This window comes from Populus nigra, chromosome 10, assembly GCF_951802175.1.
Source record: "Populus nigra chromosome 10, ddPopNigr1.1, whole genome shotgun sequence".
Classification (NCBI taxonomy): Eukaryota; Viridiplantae; Streptophyta; class Magnoliopsida; order Malpighiales; family Salicaceae; genus Populus; species Populus nigra.
The window spans coordinates 16,332,069-16,352,221 of record NC_084861.1 but is presented as its reverse complement, the minus strand read 5'-3'; the positions used below and the strand labels follow the sequence as shown (position 1 = coordinate 16,352,221).

Here is a 20,153-nt window from a genome sequence, read left to right as displayed (position 1 = left end):
ATGTTACGAGTTAAAATCCTGTCATTCTTAATTATAAACTTCGCATATGATACAATAACAAGGGATCAATTAAGATAAATATACTTTAATATAATATTATATATATATATATATATATATATATATATATATATATATATGAGATAGTTTATATATGAGATAGTATAGGCATTATGGAATTAAAAAAAAAAAGAATCTTTTTACTTGCAATTTTCTTTTTCATAATAAAAAAAAGGGTTCTTAGTTTAATTCGGTAAAATACAAATCTTTAAAACCCAATTTTGTAAGTTCAAATCTTACATCGCATAATTATATTTTTGTTTTGTTAAGTAAAAAATTGAAGGGAAAAACTTGAACATCAATCTTAATTTGACCTCTTTGATTTAATTTATTTTAAAAATAAAAAAATTAATTAATCAAAGATCTAACTGTATTGTAAATAAACAATTACGCTGGCTAAAGTAATAGGAATTAGACTTAATTATACATTCCAAATAAAAAAACTTCAATCATTTCAATTTATTTGAAAAGAAAAAACGAAGGTAATATCTATCCTTAAATATTAATTCATACTGCTAACTCAGTAATCTGGAAATTGACATGCTATGGAACTAGAAAATATGGAATACTGCAAAAAAAATAAAAAAAATCAATCAATCATCATCTTATCCAATAAAACATTAAAATTTTAACCTAACCTTTTAAGATCCATCATAATTTTTTCAAGAAAAATAAAACTTCACTAATGAGGAAAATAAGGGTCCATATATCACCATCTTTAAGACAATCAAATTAAATTCACATAGAAAAATCATTAATATGTTGCTTGAAAAAGAAGATGACAAGTTAAAAGGAAATGTCATAAAGTGTCTCGTTCTTCATAGACGTTATTGATATCAATAACGTGGCCAGTCAGTGCACATATATAATCACTCTCCGTTGTCGACTGACTTCAGAAACCAACTCTGGTATTGGCATTGACACATGTATCTAATTCTTCTGTCAAACCCTGCACTTCCTTGGATTCAGCCTCCAGCTTACTGTTTTCCAAATCATTGGAAGTTTTTACAGATTCAAGTGATATAGTTGTCACCTCTCCTCTAGCTTTGGAAACTTTCAACTCCAAATCACCATCAACATCATCTCTTTTGCATTGTGCTCCAGAAGCTTCAGCCATAGCTTTACATGATGTCGTCTTTGGTGTGGCTTCGGCATCGATTTGCTTGAGTAGAAGCCTCCTTTCTTTCATATACCCCCTGATTATTAGTAATACAAAAGTACAATCCCCCCACATCAATAAAATCTAATCAACCAGAATAAAGAACATATGGGAGACAAAAAAAAAAACCCGCAAGTGAAAGCAGCTTTACCATGCCTTACTCAGCAGAAAAAGTTTGTAATCCAGTCCTCCATTATCAATTGTGCAACCCTTATCTGCCATGTCTGCAATATCTGTAGTTAAGCAAACACGAAAAGGCATGAGTAAATTGAGCAAGATAATCTTCTGTGGCAGTTATAATGTTTCGATCGAACCTAAATTGGTAGAGCAACTACCTTTATCGATCTTGTCAATAACATAATCACTCAATGCCTCTTTTTTGTCCTTGCATTCTTCCTGCAGAATCAACCCATATTAGGCAAAATTCACGAGTCAACAACAAAAAAAATGTTTACACAGTTCATGTATCAGAAATTGTTCTTATTAGTTTTCCCTACTGTTTTTTGCTTCTTTTTAGTTTAAGAATCCTTATGCTATTTGGATTTACGGTTAGCAAGCGACTTCAACAAGTCCTTTTCCTATATGAATTAGGATTAAGTCCTTCAACTGGTATATATAGGCTGCCAAGACTAATTTACAGAACATCTTTTATTATTTACTATCAATATATTCAGACTTTAGAGGTTCTCAGCCCTGAGTCTTATTTTCTAATTCTAGCTTCTATCTTCTTCTAGTGTTAGCGTATTATTTTTCTTCGTTGTTTAACAGTGTTCTCTCTTCCCACCTTACATAAAATGTTCCAAACATTTCCTAAAAGTTGACGACCAGTTTAGAGCGATGACCACACCTTTGACTCTGTTGCCGACCATGTACTAGCAGCCTCCACAAAATCTGGTGCACCAGAGGCTTCAGGCATAGTTTTGCATGATGTCTCCGGTAGGGCTTTAGCATTGATTGGCTCAAGTTGAAGCTTCTTTTCTGTTCCAAATTGGCAATCCCTTGATAATTCAAACAGTAGTATTACCAGCGACCCAGCAAATCAAAGTCAGTTCGAATAGTGGCTTCAAGCACTCCACACAGCACTGGAATTACCACGTACCTTTTACACTCTTCTGCTAAAGACCACGAGTCTTTGGATTGAGCCATAAGTTTTGGCTCCCAATCATTAGTGTTCTTTGCAGATGCAAATGCAGCCCTGCTAGTAATCACATCTTCTTCAGCCTTGGCAACTTTTAAATTTTGATCACAATCGAGATCTTTCCTATGTTTTGTACCGGCTTTAGAAGCTGATTGTGGGAGTTCTCTATCCTCTTTTCCCATATCTTTAATGTCTAGGAAGACACCGTATGAGAAATTGATGGTAACCAGTGACATACAAACATGATATAAGTATACAAGAGTCACCAAGGCATTCATAACAATTTCACATACCAGTTAGTGCTGCAGGAGGAACCTTCTTGACCAGTAAAAGAACAGCTGCCTGATCAGAAGCCGAAAGAGTTTCCCATCCAGCCAACTTCTCCACTTGGATAGATGGGTACAAATTCATGAAACATTTGGGATGATCCAACAGCAATCTCTTACTGGCTTGTCCCTCGACCCTTAAGAATACACGAACCTAGTGTTAGGTTGGTTGCCATTGCATGTGCAGCAAATGGTTGGCACCAACCATTGACTATTGGCAGCCACCATTGTTGAATGAGCTGGAGTTTGGCAGCCACCAATGTTGACAACAAAGCAAGAAGAGCTGCCATGAAATGCCTATAAATAGAGGCATTATGAGAGAACAAAATTGTGAGAGTTGTAAGAAATGTAGAGAAGAAGAGAGAAAGTGAGGGGCTGCAATGGCAGCAACCTTGCTGCCATTGCAGCAGCTGCAAGTGCAGTAAGAGAGTTGATGAGTTGAGTAGAGTGGATGTAATCCTCCTCCTCTACATGTATTTATTGTATCCTTTCTCTATCTCTAATAAAATAGACATCTCCCGTGGATGTAGGCGATTTGCCGAACCACGTAAAATATTGTCACAGTGTGCTTAAGCCTTCAATATGAGCAAATATCAGAACATCACCGCTCGGAATTCCCAACAATTGGTATCAGAGCTATGGTTTAAAGAGGTGTTTGATTTTGCTCAAAAATGACAGTTGTCAAAATTGTGTTTTGACCATACCACTGTGTAGAGGAGGAAGAGACGAAGCCACTGTTGAAAACCGCGTCGAAATCGGACGTCGGAAACCTCCACACGCGCCGTCACGTGCCGGCGAGGAGACTGCCCACGCGCACAGACGCGCGCCACGCGTCACACGCGTCTTCTTCACCCGGATGAGCCGACCCGATCCGAATACCAGGTGACCCGACCCATGTGCCAGACCCGGATAATGATGACGTAATCATGACGTAACCATGACGCCAGCATACACAGTCAGCATGCCATGTCAGCGTCCAGTCAGCAGACACGTCAGCTCAGTGAGACCCACCTGCCACGTCACCAGACGCCAGCCGAGCTGAGCCGAGCCGAATTGGAGCCAAGCCGAGCCTCGAGCCGAGGGACAGGATCCAGTGTAGCTGATCCTACGTGCAAACGGATCTGAGATTGAATCTGAGCCGTTGATCAGGCCAGAATTGTTTTGATCAAATCTTAGCCGTCTGAAATGCGATTTGGACGATTTCAGACTTGTTTCCAGCTAATTTGATCGTTCCGGATGCAATGGTATGGTCCGATCGTTGAGATTTGAGACCGAAAGTGGTGGTGATGAATTAACAAAAGAGATTGCCCGATCAGGAGGCATCCGATGGTCTTCATGGTGGATGTTGGAGATGAAGAAGAAGAAATCGCACATGTTTACCCAATTGCATGTGCTTAACTACTAAGTGGGGAGAATTTTAATTGCCTTGAGGGAAGGCAAAATTGGAACACTCTAGACACCCGATCATGTGGATAATTTGAGGTGAAGAGTGGAAATTGACGAAGACCAATCTTGACGAATCTAGGAACTGGTAGTCTCGCCAGATGTTGAGAAATCATGTGTTAAACCAGTATATTCCAGATCACTTGTAAAGGAAAGCCGGGACAAAGCTAGCAAATGGTTGTATATACGGAAAGACAGTACGATGGATAGATATGGCCTGAGAAGTTCTGTCTAGGAGATTGGGTTTTAAGCGGGACCAGTGTGACCCCTCCAATCTTTCCTGGGAACTTGCTTAGTGGAAGGATTATCCATATGGTACTATTTTTGTATATATAGTAGTTTGTAATGAAACGGTTGAAGACTAGCAGGATGACGGCACAAAGGAACAGTTGGGTTCCGTATGTTCAAGGATCTGATGAAGTGGTGATTTCTCCAAAGAAGTTAGATTCGGTGATTGTGATTTCTCGAGGGGAGAATTGATAAAGACCCTGATAATGGAAGAGAAATACAGAAAGGGGATAAAGATTGGCACCCTATTTTGACTTGGACAGGTGTTGTGACAGGATGAGCTGCTGTCAAACATAAGCAAGGAATAGGGAAAATCTGGAGAACATAAATTGCACGAGGGCACACGGAGATTGTGCAGGAGTACCCGTAGGATCCAACGAGGTAGTGTAATGAGACAATAGGTGCAATGAGAAGAAGTGTTCCCAGATGAAGCTCAGAGCAGAGACTGTTAAAGTTTGTACAACAGGAAGTCTCTTATGCTCTTGATGAAGACAACAAGCGAAGACCTTTCCAATGCATGCAAGGATAGAAAGAGAGCTGTTGCAGAGGCACCTAATTGAGGGGGTGCAAACGCCTGTGATAAAAGGCGACTGCCTATGACGAAAGGCGAAGACACCAAAGAGAGTTGGTGTAGGTGGAGCTGTCAAGCAGAAAGGCATAAAAGCTCCAAACATAGAAATCGAGGTGGAGGATTGCGAGGAGTATACCACCAGTTTCTCTTTCTATGTGATTAGTGGCAGCTATCTCTCCCATAGTGCACATGGTGGTAGAGAATTCTGGAGCCACTTTGAAGCATCTCAGCTGAAGGAGGATGCGACCACCTATGAAAGGTGAAGACACCTTAGAGAGAAGGTGTGCGGGCTGTGATAGAAGCCCCAGTTCAGACCGCCGCATGGTGACGAGCGGAAACACCGAAGGAGAAGGTGTGTGGGTCACGATGTAAGCCCAGTTCAGAAGGCCCCAGAGCCAATGTGATGGCTAGACATGAGTGGACAGGTGTATAGCCAATGAAGTGGCTATGATGAGTATGGAGACAAATGCAGAATTGACTTTCATGGATATTGCCCCCATGCTAAAGATCAATGAGCTAGAAGACATTTGCCTTGGACAATAAGTGTGTGACTTGTGGAGCATTAAGACGCGGCTGCTATGAAGGAGCAGAGGGCATGCGCAGGTTCCACGAACGAGTTGACTCTTGTCAAGGTGGTGAGCTCGGTAATGGCATTGTAATACTCAGAGTATGAAGACATATATGGATCAACCTTTAATGGGCTGCCCCCATAGGTGAAGGTGGAGAGCTACCTGGACTCTTACGACTAAGAGCGAGAGACTCACGGAGAAGTAAGGCGTGGTTCCTAGGGTGGAACAGAGGGCAGGCGCAACTCCTGGATGAGTAGACTCTTGGAAGAGTGGTGAGCTCGTGATCATATTGAGATACTCAGATAATGACTGTCGCACTTGGAAAAAGAAATTTCCGTTTGAGGGGGTGTTGTAAGCCTTAATGTAAGGCTTGATGAATCATTCTGGACCGAGCATGGTTGATACGCTCGAACGGGAATGTTGTGTTCCAGAGACAAGCGTTAACACTCTTCAGATGTGATGTGGGAGACTATCTGGTTGTAGTGATCCTTTTGTGTGAGAAAAGGTGTGCTTTGGTAACTCTGATGATTGAAAGGTTTAGCGAGTACCTGTAAACTCGGCCACAGACGCTCTCAGAATGGTAAGCTTGGAAGGGCTGCAAGATGCAAGCCTGTGCTGAAGAAGCAAGAGGACAGTTGCCCCACATGAATGGCAAAGGGGGTGATTGTTAGGTTGGTTGCCATTGCATGTGCAGCAAATGGTTGGCACCAACCATTGACTATTGGCAGCCACCATTGTTGAATGAGCTGGAGTTTGGCAGCCACCAATGTTGACAACAAAGCAAGAAGAGCTGCCATGAAATGCCTATAAATAGAGGCATTATGAGAGAGCAAAATTGTGAGAGTTGTAAGAAATGTAGAGAAGAAGAGAGAAAGTGAGGGGCTGCTGATGCAACCATATTATTCAATAGTTTCACCCACATTTAACTAGTGTTTTGCCTGTGTTTTATATATAAAATGCCTTGATATTCTTTGTTTTATGTTTTGAAGGCACTTTTGGATGAAAGATGCAAAAAGGAGTAAATTGGAGATAATTGGCAGATTTGACCTTCAGTCGATGTTTTGTGCAGAGCGTGAGCTCTAGAGGTTGAAATGAAGTGATTCCAGTGGAATTAAAAAGGTAACATCCATACCTTTCTGGACATCTAAGGCAAGAAAATAAAATAAGGAAGAGCATGGAAATCGCAGCCTTCAAAGTCAAATCTCGCAATCTGCCAGTGTTGACCTTTGGCCATTCCAACTTGAATATCTGGAGCTACAGAAGTCCAATTGATGCAAACTCAATTTTGTTGGATTCATGACTCAAAGTTATATAAACGCTCAAAATTGCAGCCAAAAACGATGTCATATGAGGGAGATATGATTTTTCAAAGATGACATCTGAATTCTGCCAGCAAACAGGTTTCGTGAAGAAACGAGTCCAAATGACATTCCGAAGCATTTAAACCGATATCCAAGTTTTTATTTCAGCAATTTAGCTCCTCTAAATCAAAGCTTGAAGATTTCATGCAAGGCTATTTCTCCTTTTTAGGAAAATAGTTATTGAAGTACTTAAATGTAAACAGTCTACTTAATGGAGGACTATTTTGTAAAATAGAGACCTAGGGTTTCCTAGGATATAAAAAGAATGAGAGAAGAGAAGGGGAGCAGCCAGCCAAGGAGAGAAAAACGCCCCCTTCCTCTAAGAAACCCTAAATTATGCATTCTTTCTTCTTTTTGATTAGTTGTTCAACAAACATGCAAGGCTAAACACTTTTTCTTGGTTGCAAGGATACGGAAACCTTCGGATTTCAAGAACTGTGAGATTTATTGTACCTTTTCTTTTCAGTTTATATGATGAATATGTTTGTTCTCCTATGCTTATTTTTCCTGTGATTGTTTATTTTAATTGCTAGAGCGGACTCTAAGTTATTATTGTAGACAATCTATTGTTAAGTTTGATATCAAAACCGGAGTTGTGGTATATGAACTTGTGAAGCAACTGAGTTTAATAATTGTGGCGGATCTACGTTATTAATCTTAGGGAGAACATTCAATCAAATCAAACATAGACTGCGGACAGTTATGTTTTCTTGATTAATCAACTTATCTAGTTCTTAAGGCTGCCATTGAATTAAATTACTAGTGCGGACACTGTGGTTGTTTGATGGTTAGGGCTAGTTATACGGCGGATCCGTTAACTAACCAATGTTAAGAAGAGATAAATATTCAGAATATAAATTGATGTTTCGTTTCCATGATCAGTTCTGATTTCTGTAGGTGGATGTGTGCTTGTGACCAAGGTTTGTTCTCTTGATAATTTTCTGATTTTATTAAATTTAGTTTGATAGTTTTCTGTTTTCTTTTGCTTTAGCCTAGATAACGTCCAACCCCCCCCCCCCCAAATTGCATATCATCTAGCATAAAAATCTGACTTGAATCTTCCTCGTGGGATCGACCCCTTGCTTGCTCTATACTATCTTGTGTGTTGTGTTTGAAGCTAGGGTAATTAATTTGTGCGACCGCGACATCGCAACAAATTTTGGCGCCGTTGCCGGGGAAGTAATTTTAGTTGATTCTTGTGCTATTATTTTTATTTGCTGTGATTGTTATTTCTTTTTCTGAAAAAAAAAAAAACAGAATTTTTGTTTGCTGCGGTACTGTTCATTACGGCAGCGGTACTGTTCAAAACAGATTTTTTGGTGGAATTAGGTATCGGCCATTTGTTTCCTGAAGGGAAACGACGTTCTAAACAGGACTAGTGGTATACCACTAGCCCCATACTATCGAGGCCAAATTCCGCTGTTTTCTAGGGTGTTTAGGCAGTTTTTGTTTTCTACCGTAAGATTTTCGTAAAATTTGCATTGTTTTCGATCTCTTGTGTGGTTGGTTTATTTTGAATTTTCTTGATGATTTATGCCAGTAACCCGTTCTACTAATCAAATTCAAGTGCATTTGGATCTCGAAATAGAAAAAACTTTACGCAGGTTACGAAAGGAAGCTCGCCTTAACACCATGGCTGTTGCACGACAACAAACACTCAAGGAGCTTGCTGCTCCTAACGTGGAAAATCAGCCATTGTGCATAAATATCGACAATAATGTAAACTTTGAGCTCAAATCTGGTTTTATACATTTGCTACCAACTTTCAATGGTCTTGCAGGAGAAGATCCTCATACTCATCTCAAGGAATTCCATATGGTTTGCGTTGGCATGAAACCGAATGGAGTTGATGAAGAACTGGTTAAGTTGAAAGCTTTCCCTTTCTCTTTAAAAGGGGCAGCAAAGGTATGGCTTTTCTCCATTCTCCCAGGTTCAATTGGAACGTGGAATGGCATGAAGAAGATCTTCCTTGAGAAGTATTTCCCAGCATCTCGAGTTGCCAACATAAGGAAAGAAATATGTGGGATTCGACAATCTCATGGAGAGACACTTTCCGAGTATTGGGAAAGATTTGAGCAACTGTGCATTCAATGCCCTCATCATCAAATACCCGATCAGCTGCTCATTCAATATTTCTATGAAGGATTGATGCCTACTGACCGTAGTATCATTGATGCTGCAAGTGGAGGGGCATTGGTAGATAAGACACCCGAGGCTGCACGCCAATTGATCTCAAACATGGCAGCCAACTCGAAACAGTTTGGCACTCGTGGAGACTTCGCAAATAACCGAGTAAATGAGATAAGTATTTCTAACCTTGAGAATAAAGTTAATGATCTTACTTCTCTTGTGCGTTCTTTGGCTTGTGGCAATGTACAGCAGGTGAAAGTTTGTAGCATATGCTCCTTACAAGGACATGCTTCGGATATGTGCCCAACAATGCAAGAAGACTACATTGAACAAGCTCATGCAATTGATGGAGCATTCAACGGACAGCCCCAGCGTAAATATGATCCCTTTTCCAACACGTACAATCCCGGATGGAGAGATCATCCCAACTTACGCTACGGCAACCCATCCCAACAAGGCAATCAAGGCCGACAGTTCCATCCCCATGGATTTCAGCCCCAACAAAATTATCAAGCAAGACAACCCCCTCCATACACAAACTCCAATGTTATGGGGTCGTCATCCAGTGATGATCTTCGTGAGATGATGAAAACTTTGGCTTCTAACACTGTGACCTTGCAACAAAATGTCATGTCTTTTCAACAGGAAACAAGGTCAAGTATTCACAACTTGGAGAAGCAAATGGGGCAAGTAGCTTCAAGTGTGGGGAAATTGGAAGCACAAATGAATGGAAAATTGCCCTCCCAAGCATTGAATCCAAAAGAGAATGTTAGTGCGATCATGCTGCGAAGTGGGAAAGAACTTGAAGAGAAAAGGTCGAAACAAATTGAGATGGAGGAAGAAGAAGAGATAGAAACTGAATTGAGTACAAAAAAGAAACATCCTTCTCCTTCACAAATTGAAACCACGACCAACACTCTAAAGGTAAGTCCTCAATCAATGACTTCCAGTTTTAAAACAATTCCACCCTTTCCTGTGAGTTCTTCTAGGTCAAAGAAAGAGGACAAAGAAAAAGAGATTTTAGAGGTTTTCAAGAAAGTAGAACTCAACATTCCTTTGCTTGATACTATCAAGCAAATTCCCAAGTATGCAAAATTCTTGAAGGAGTTGTGTACTACTAAGAGAGCTTTCAAACTGAAAGGTCATGAAACGGTAAGTATGGGTGAAGTTGTATCTGCCGTTGTTCAAAAGAATCTGCCTTTGAAACAAAAAGACCCGGGTGCGTTTATTATCCCATGTGTTATTGGTAATGCTAGTTTTAAAAGAGCTTTATGCGATTTAGGTGCATCCATTAGTGTTATGCCCAAATATGTTTATGATTCTCTTAGTCTTGAGCCTTTGAATAAAACTAGCATTGTAATACAACTTGCGGATCATAGTTTTGTTTACCCACTTGGTGTGATAGAAGATGTCCTAGTCAAGATTGATAGTTTGGTTATTCCATGTGATTTTTATATTCTTGATATGGAACATGATTCTTGTGATTCATCAACCAACACTCCTATATTGTTTGGGAGACCATTCTTGAAAACTGCCAACACAAAGATTGATTGTGGTAAGGATACCTTGTCTATGAAGGTAGGAGATGAAAAAATTGAATTCAATTTTCATGATGCAATGACATATCCTTATAGCAATGTTTATTCTATCACATGTTATGACCAAATTGATAAGTGTGTGCAGCACGTTTTTGATTTTGATTGTGAGGATGGATTAAGCGTAGCTTTGAGCTATGGCTATGATTTTACCAAGATAGAAGAGATGGACAGGTATATATGTGTTCCCCAAAACATACATGAATCAGCATTGGCTTTGCAAGCTTTGCAAACTGTTCCCCATGATACAGGAGTCATTCACCCCATCATAGACAATGAATGGAATTACATTGGAAGAAATACGAAATGATGCTTATGAGAATGCTAGGATTTACAAAGAAAAGACTAAGAATCTTCATGACCGAATGCTTACAAGAAAGGAGTTTCATGTTGGAGACAAAGTCCTTCTTTATCATTCGCGTTTGAAACTTTTTCCTGGAAAATTGCGCTCTTGTTGGATTGGACCCTTTGTTGTTTCTAATGTTTTTCCTTATGGTGCAGTTGAAATTACAAGTTTAGAAACCAACAAAGTACTCAAGGTCAATGGGCATCGTTTGAAACCTTTCTATGAAGGTTGGACGGTAGAACTCACCGCTTCTATAGAGTTAGCTGAACCAATCTATGAAGAATGAGCATGCCATATGTCAAGCCAATGACATAAAACAAAAGCGCTTACTGGGAGGCAACCCAGCACACAAAAAAAAAAAAAACAGATTTGCTTTCTTTTTCCCTTGTCTTTTATTTTCGCATTTTACTTTATTTTTGTCATTCTCCAATATTCCTTTTCTTTTATTTTAACATTGAGGACAATGTTATGTTTTAAGTGTGGGGGTATTGGGAGAATGTTGGTTTTCTAATTTTGGTTTTTTTTTGTTATTTTTCAAAATAACAAAAAATTATGTTTGATCTTTTGAACTCCCATTGGTTTTTGAGAATATGAGTATTATGTATGAGAATTAGTTGAGATAGATGAAGATATAAATCGAATGAAGGAGTGTGCATGCAAGTTTTAAGGTTTAATTGGTTTAGGGATTGACTTTGAGAATATGCCATGTTGACTTTATAGTGTTATACCAATGCAAGCTTTTGAGCCTTCAACATTATATTCTTTGATTGTGCCTTCTTTCAATGATATGTATCTTTAGAACTTGCTTCATATCTTGTTGAGATTACATTCATATTACATACATACATGAAGATGATAAAGGCATTAGGAATTTTAACCATTTGAGCCAAAAAGCCAACCTAAAGCATATTATCCTTAGTAAACCCCTTTTGAGCTTGTTTATCTTTTCTTTGCTTTATCCATGTATAAGCCTTAACTTTATATATGTTTTCCTTTTCCCTTGGCCAAGGATTAGTAGAGCATATACTAGTGATATTTCATGGAATTATGGTTGGAAATTATATGAAAAGAAAGAAGAAGTGATGTTTGATGAAAAGATGGGCAAAGTTGCCAAAGGTAAAAAAAAAAAAAAAAAACAGAAAAAAGAAAAAGAAAAAGAAAAAAGTGTTCCTTTATGTTCTTAAGATTTTATATTGAAAAAGCTTGAAATCAAAAGAAGTTAAGCATTGGTGATTAAAGATGGAAAATTTATGTGCTTCGATGGAATATCTTGTTTGAAATATCATTTTTCAGAATGCTCTACTTTCTTTGGTTTGAACCTTTTTCTTTTACTCTCTTTTACCTCACCTTTACCTTAGCCCCATTACAACAAAAAAATAAGACCTTTTGATTCATGCATTGTTTGTAATATGTTATTAATGGAGATGAGATTGAAGAGCAAGCTTATAGTAGAACATATTCATTGATTGAATTTGAGAGATTTAAACACATAAGCCCTAAACACGTGAGTGTTGGAGTGTATATCAATGAGAGGACCTATCACTTTGGCATGGCATAGATTTCATTTAAATCCCGACGATTAATTAAGTTTTGAAGTTTGCATGTAAATAAATTCATGAAAATTTATACTCTTTATCCTTCTTAATTGTGTTCTTGTTTATAATGCATATATTCTTGGATATTGATGGGAGATTAGAAGATTAGTCATAGTGATTTCATTTAATTTAACTTCAATTTGGTTTTACCTATCCTTTCTCGAGGACGAGCAAGAGGTAAGTGTGGGGGTATTTGATGCAACCATATTATTCAATAGTTTCACCCACATTTAACTAGTGTTTTGCCTGTGTTTTATATATAAAATGCCTTGATATTCTTTGTTTTATGTTTTGAAGGCACTTTTGGATGAAAGATGCAAAAAGGAGTAAATTGGAGATAATTGGCAGATTTGACCTTCAGTCGATGTTTTGTGCAGAGCGTGAGCTCTAGAGGTTGAAATGAAGTGATTCCAGTGGAATTAAAAAGGTAACATCCATACCTTTCTGGACATCTAAGGCAAGAAAATAAAATAAGGAAGAGCATGGAAATCGCAGCCTTCAAAGTCAAATCTCGCAATCTGCCAGTGTTGACCTTTGGCCATTCCAACTTGAATATCTGGAGCTACAGAAGTCCAATTGATGCAAACTCAATGTTTTTGGATTCATGACTCAAAGTTATATAAACGCTCAAAATTGCAGCCAAAAACGATGTCATATGAGGGAGATATGATTTTTCAAAGATGACATCTGAATTCTGCCAGCAAACAGGTTTCGTGAAGAAACGAGTCCAAATGACATTCCGAAGCATTTAAACCGATATCCAAGTTTTTATTTCAGCAATTTAGCTCCTCTAAATCAAAGCTTGAAGATTTCATGCAAGGCTATTTCTTCTTTTTAGGAAAATAGTTATTGAAGTACTTAAATGTAAACAGTCTACTTAATGGAGGACTATTTTGTAAAATAGAGACCTAGGGTTTCCTAGGATATAAAAAGAATGAGAGAAGAGAAGGGGAGCAGCCAGCCAAGGAGAGAAAAACGCCCCCTTCCTCTAAGAAACCCTAAATTATGCATTCTTTCTTCTTTTTGATTAGTTGTTCAACAAACATGCAAGGCTAAACACTTTTTCTTGGTTGCAAGGACACGGAAACCTTCGGATTTCAAGAACTGTGAGATTTATTGTACCTTTTCTTTTCAGTTTATATGATGAATATGTTTGTTCTCCTATGCTTATTTTTCCTGTGATTGTTTATTTTAATTGCTAGAGCGGACTCTAAGTTATTATTGTAGACAATCTATTGTTAAGTTTGATATCAAAACCGGAGTTGTGGTATATGAACTTGTGAAGCAACTGAGTTTAATAATTGTGGCGGATTTACGTTATTAATCTTAGGGAGAACATTCAATCAAATCAAACATAGACTGCGGACAGTTATGTTTTCTTGATTAATCAACTTATCTAGTTCTTAAGGCTGCCATTGAATTAAATTACTAGTGCGGACACTGTGGTTGTTTGATGGTTAGGGCTAGTTATACGGCGGATCCGTTAACTAACCAATGTTAAGAAGAGATAAATATTCAGAATATAAATTAATGTTTCGTTTCCATGATCAGTTCTGATTTCTGTAGGTGGATGTGTGCTTGTGACCAAGGTTTGTTCTCTTGATAATTTTCTGATTTTATTAAATTTAGTTTGATAGTTTTCTGTTTTCTTTTGCTTTAGCCTAGATAACGTCCAACCCCCCCCCCCCCCAAATTGCATATCATCTAGCATAAAAATCTGACTTGAATCTTCCTCGTGGGATCGATCCCTTGCTTGCTCTATACTATCTTGTGTGTTGTGTTTGAAGCTAGGGTAATTAATTTGTGCGACCGCGACATCGCAACAGCTGCAATGGCAGCAACCTTGCTGCCATTGCAGCAGCTGCAAGTGCAGTAAGAGAGTTGATGAGTTGAGTAGAGTGGATGTAATCCTCCTCCTCTACATGTATTTATTGTATCCTTTCTCTATCTCTAATAAAATAGACATCTCCCGTGGATGTAGGCGATTTGCCGAACCACGTAAAATATTGTCACAGTGTGCTTAAGCCTTCAATATGAGCAAATATCAGAACATCACCGCTCGGAATTCCCAACACCTAGATTTTGAGAAGCACAACCTGTGATCAGCAATTAAGTGGCATTTACTTTCTATATGTATCCATGCCATCTCAGCAGAAAAGGAAGGCAATTCATAGGATCAAAATCTATACGATAGACTTAGAAAATATCAATAGATGACGCAGGATTTAAACATAGTGAAACCTCAAGACTTCAAACATTCCCATCAATCCCATCGCCTTCCACCAATAAGCTTTCAAATGATTTGCTTTGACTTTGAAATGTTCTTCACAATATTATTTTAGAAGATGCTATTCTAGCGCCAAATTTTGCTAGAATAGGAGCTTCCCAAACATTTTAAATTTTTGGATCGATTAAACCAACTACATTGTTCTTAGAGACTAGTGTTATGGTATTCAATAACCAAGAGGGGGAGGGGAGGGGGGATTTTACTACTACATTGGAGCCTTAATTTCCCTTGCCCATCAATTAATCTGCTGTCATTGATAAATAGGGCAGACACGCATTCCAATGATAATTCACTACACCAGATATCTGATTATCTCTGAAAAACATGTCCAGAGGAAAAATGTTTGGTTTATGTGTATAATGCATGACTTTATGACTCTGGTTCGCCACACATAAAGAAATATGAGGTTTAAAAATGATCTCTAGAGAATAAAGATAGATACATAAGAAACCACCTCTCCTTTCATAATCTTTTGGCTGCATTCCCAGCAAGTAGCAAGAGAATCTTGTGAAACTTCAATACCATATTTTGTAGTAGTGACAGGATCTATAACTAGTGTAGCATTATCCCCATCATATTTTGTAAGCTTTTGGTATTGATCATCACGTTGGTGTGACTCTGTAGCAGCAGCATCGACACTGATAGCCACAGAACTTGAAAGTTAGTCATAATGAACAAGTATGGCATCCAAAAAGGAAGAATGCTATTGAAATTAGATGTTGAAACTCAAGATCTTCTACAACATAAAACAAGTGCAAACCACGTAAATTAAGGGATATTTTACTAGTTCGTTTATTAATTAATAATGAATTGTATAGAAAAATTGGCATGATCGACGTAAAACAATATATTATATATATGTGTAATGTGTGTGATCCAAGAAGAGGAAATTGAGCAATTCCTTCTTCGAAAAAACTTCTGAATCAAATAATGAAGTTACTTTTTTACAAACACCACTCAGAAAAAATTGCAATGGAATATTTCGAAATATCCTTCCAGTCCATAAAATGATATTCATTTTGTCATTTATATTAATAACGTATTATGAATATTCAGAACTCAGCCGCATGTCTGATTCGACAGGGGGCCATTGATGTCTTATGCTCTCACATGTACAACTCAGTTCATCCTATTACAACCACAGAGATGAACCCAAATATCTGGAGCCGTAAAAGAACCCAAATATCTGGAGCCATAAAAAAAAAATCTATTAAACAGATCACATGAATACGAGTAAGAGTACTACTTAATATCCGAAGAGGAATTATGATTTCAGGCATTATGAAAAGAAAAGGAAGAGAAGTTACAGTTGTGTGTTGTTGGGTGTGCGATCGGCATGATTCGACGAAGTAGTCTATCATATTATATTAAGAAAAACACATGATCAGTCTTCAAGATGTTATATCAAAGAAGAATTAGGGTTTTCAAGGGTGGTAGAACTTGTAATCAAACATTTGAATGTAGTTTTAATTTCAATCAACTTAGGGTTTTCCCAACCCTAAATTGTCTGTCAGAGAGCACTTGCCGGGGGGGAATGTATATCAAAGAAGATTATACATACATAGTCAAGTAGGTCAGGCCGTTGAACCATCTTGCACGATGCCTTCCCTCCTGCATCTTCCATTGTTTGAACAATCTGGCAAAATGCCTTCCCTTCTGCCTCTTCAATTGTGCTTACTGCTTAATTACCTCTCTCCCTCACTCCCTTGAGTTATGCCTTTCGGGTGGGAGACGTATAGTGCATGACGCTATTGCCGCCCACCTTTTCTATTAGCGGTTTGGGACACTGCTCTGGGATTTTGTATCATTGAGTGACGAGATTATCCTTACCCTAAAAAACAATTTTGAAAATTGAAATTTAGATATTGACTTGTTTACATGTTATAACTGCTTTGAATTTGAAATATAAAGTTTCTTTTTTAAAATTTGTCTATATTTGCTTGGTCAATATCCACGTACCCAAAATATTTCTTGCGTTTGGAATTTAAATTTGGTACAATCATACAAACACAATTTTAGGCTATGACACGCTTCATGTCCAAAGTTTCTGTTAGAAAAAGTATTATATGAAAATCCCACTTCATTATAATTAATCATAGATTTTAAGTGTCACTAAATTAACTATAATATAACTAAAAGGGATTGATTTTTTACTATAGGGTGAATTACTATAAACTCTGAATGTTTTCACTATAAATTATATTGTTTTGAATCAGTATAGATTGTGAGTGTTTTTATTGTGAATTACACTATTTGAGTTTACTCTTTGTTGGACTCTTTTAAAACGTATGAGAATAGACACATACACATTGCACTATGGATAACACTGTAGCTATAGACTATTTTCATTGTGGATAGCACTGTAGCAACATGAGAGGGTGTTCCTCTGTTGTATTTTTGGTCAAGAATTGCGTCGGGGGCATTTCCTTCTCTGCAAAAAGTTGTTGGGTGTGGCTGCCAAGTCAGGTCCAAAACACTTTCAAAAGGAGCTAATAGTCTTGAGTCCTCTTACTTAGCAATCCTAATACCGTTGGGTGTGGCTGAGCCAGACCCAAAACACTTCAAAAAAAGGCTGGGTCTGGCTGCCCAACTAGACCTACCGATCTTGGGTCTGGCTAAGCAGTTGAACCCAATATCCTTTGGGTTTGGCTGCACGGCCATAATTAGGGGTGAACAAAAAAATCTGAAAAAGTGATTAAATCGAGAAAGCTAAAAAAAATAAACAAAAAAATCAAACCGTAAAAAAACAGATAAATCGATAGAATATTTAAAAAACCGACTGATTCGGTTTCATAAGCCTGAAACTGAAAAACAAACCGATATTAATAACAGAGCCAAACCGGAAAAAAACCAAGCCAATCGGTTGGGTTTCTTGCTCTAAAATAATCAAACCGAAAACAGTCGGTTTGAACCGGTTTCGGTTTTGTTTTTTTTTTAAATTTGGCTGGGTTATTTTTTAGGTAAAAACCGAACCGAACTGAAAATAATCACCCCTAGTAGCCATACCCAAGGATATTATTATTTGTATTATAAATATTTTAAACTTTTTTTATTAATATTATTAATATAAAAAATATTATTATTTGTCTTATCAATATTGTTATTTTTATTATAATTAATATTATTAATATCATAATTAAGAAATTTTAAAAATATATCATTAATTTTAAAATATAACCATAAATTTGATTTGAAAGGTAAAATTATTATTATTATTATTATTATTATTAAATTTAAAGAAAAATATTATTACTATCAAAGAAAAACAATAAGTTATATTTGAAGGGATTAAAAACTATAAAAATTTAGGACAGGTAAGTTTAATATTATTATTAAATTAATTAATATTATTAAATTTGAAATAAATTTGATTACTATCGGAAAAAAAAAATATAATTAATTTAGAAAAACAACTATAGATTTGATTTGAAGGGTAAAATTATTATTATTATTATTATTATTATTAAATTTGATGAAAAATTTTATTACTATCGAAGAAAAACAATAAGTTTTATTTGAAGGGATTAAAAACTATAAAAATTTAGGACATATAAGTTTAATATCATTATTAATATCATAAATATTATTAAATTTGAAATAAATTTTACTATTATAGAAAAAAATATAGATTTGATTTGAAGGGTAAAATCAATTATTATTATTATTATTATTATTAACTTGAGTTCAACATGCCCTTTCAGACCCAAAAAACTTGGAGTTAAAAATGGACGTCTCACCAAAGTTGCTTAGGAGTGGTAGGGGAGCAGATCCAAGTCCTTTGGATCTTGCAGCCTTACTTGGCCCACGACACTTGGATCAGACATCCTCACCCAACTCTAATAGGTTTGGGTTGCCAGACTCAAGACTCTTGAGTCTAGTATTTAAGAGGGGTTCAAAGCTCTTGAACTTAATGTTGCAACACGACCCACTTAAATTAGGGTAAGTTTTATATTATTAATAATATTATTATTGGTATTAAAAATATTTTTAATTTTATTATTATTTGTATTATAAATATTGTTATTGTTACTTTATTAATATTATTGTTTGTATTACAGATATTTTTATTTTTATTAATATTATTAATATTAAAAATATTATAATTTGTCTTGGAAATATTTTTATTTTTATTATAATTAATATAAAAATATTATTATTTGTAATATAAATATTATTATTTTTATTATAATTAATATCATAATTAAAAATTTTAAAAAATATATCATTAATTTTAAAAAATAATCATAGTTTCATTTGAAGGGTAAAATTATTATTATTATGATTATAATTATTATCAATAATAAATTTGAATAAAAATATTATTACTATCGAAGAAAAACAACAAGTTTTATTTAAATGAATTAAAAATTGTAAAAACTTAGGTAGACAAGTTTAATATTATTATTAATATCATAAATATTATTAAATTTAAAATAAATTTTATTACTATCGAAAAAAACATAGATTTGATTTGAAGGTTAAAATCAATTATTATTGCTATTATTAGTGTTATTGTTATTGTTATTGTTATTAACTTGGGTCTGACATGCCCTTCTATACCTAAAAAAACTTGGGGCTGAAAAGTTGTGTTTGACCTAAGTTGTTTGGGAGTGGTAAAGGCGTAAACTAAGTCCCTCAAGTTTTACAGCCCCACCTAGCCCAAGACACTTGGGGTAGATGTCCAAACCCAAAACTATTAGGTCCGTTGTTCAGACCCAAGACTCTTAGGTCTTGCGTCCTCACCCAAGTCCAATGGGTTTGGATTGCAGCCAGACTCAAGTCTCTTGATTCTGTTATTTATAAGAGGCCGAAAGCTCCTGAGTTTGGTGTTGTAGTTAGACCCACTTAAACTTGGGTAAGTTTAATATTATTATTAATATTAAAAATATTATTATTTGTATTATAAATGTTATTATTTGTATTGTAATTAATATTATTAATAAATTTAAAAAATATTAATATTGAAAAACAACCATAGATTTGTTTTGAAGAGTAAACTTAAAAATTATTATTATTATTATTATTATATTTGAAAAAAATATATTACTACAGAAGAAAATCATAATTTTTTTTGAATAAATTACAAAATATATGAACTTGCCAAACAAGTTATATATTATTATTAATATTATAAATATTATTGTTGGGTCTAGTGTTATAGTCAGACTTAAGGCTCTTTAGTTTTTTTTTCTAGACAAACTCAACGTTCATAGATTTTATTTTATTTTATAAAAAAAATAGACCCTTTGGAGTACCACATTACAAATTAAACTACTATTTATCAT

The 20,153-nt window shown here is 36.0% G+C and overlaps 1 protein-coding gene across 2 annotated transcripts; it reads right to left on the bottom strand.

Moving 5' to 3' along the window:
- Positions 1 to 652: 652 nt before the first annotated feature.
- On the bottom strand, positions 653 to 16,611 carry LOC133705150 (uncharacterized). Of its 2 annotated transcripts, XM_062130269.1 has the most exons (9): positions 16,430 to 16,611; positions 16,176 to 16,222; positions 15,323 to 15,506; positions 2,651 to 2,837; positions 2,319 to 2,550; positions 2,067 to 2,217; positions 1,555 to 1,615; positions 1,371 to 1,452; positions 653 to 1,256 (listed from the first exon to the last, which is right to left on the bottom strand). In XM_062130269.1, the coding sequence occupies exons 1-9, from the start codon at positions 16,490 to 16,492 to the stop codon at positions 953 to 955; spliced, it is 1,311 nt and encodes a 436-aa protein (XP_061986253.1). In that variant the 5' UTR covers positions 16,493 to 16,611; the 3' UTR covers positions 653 to 952. The 2 variants fall into 2 exon arrangements, with proteins under 2 accessions (XP_061986253.1, XP_061986254.1); XM_062130270.1 differs by lacking the exon at positions 16,176 to 16,222 and having other exon boundaries at positions 654 to 1,256; positions 16,430 to 16,606.
- Positions 16,612 to 20,153: the final 3,542 nt, after the last annotated feature.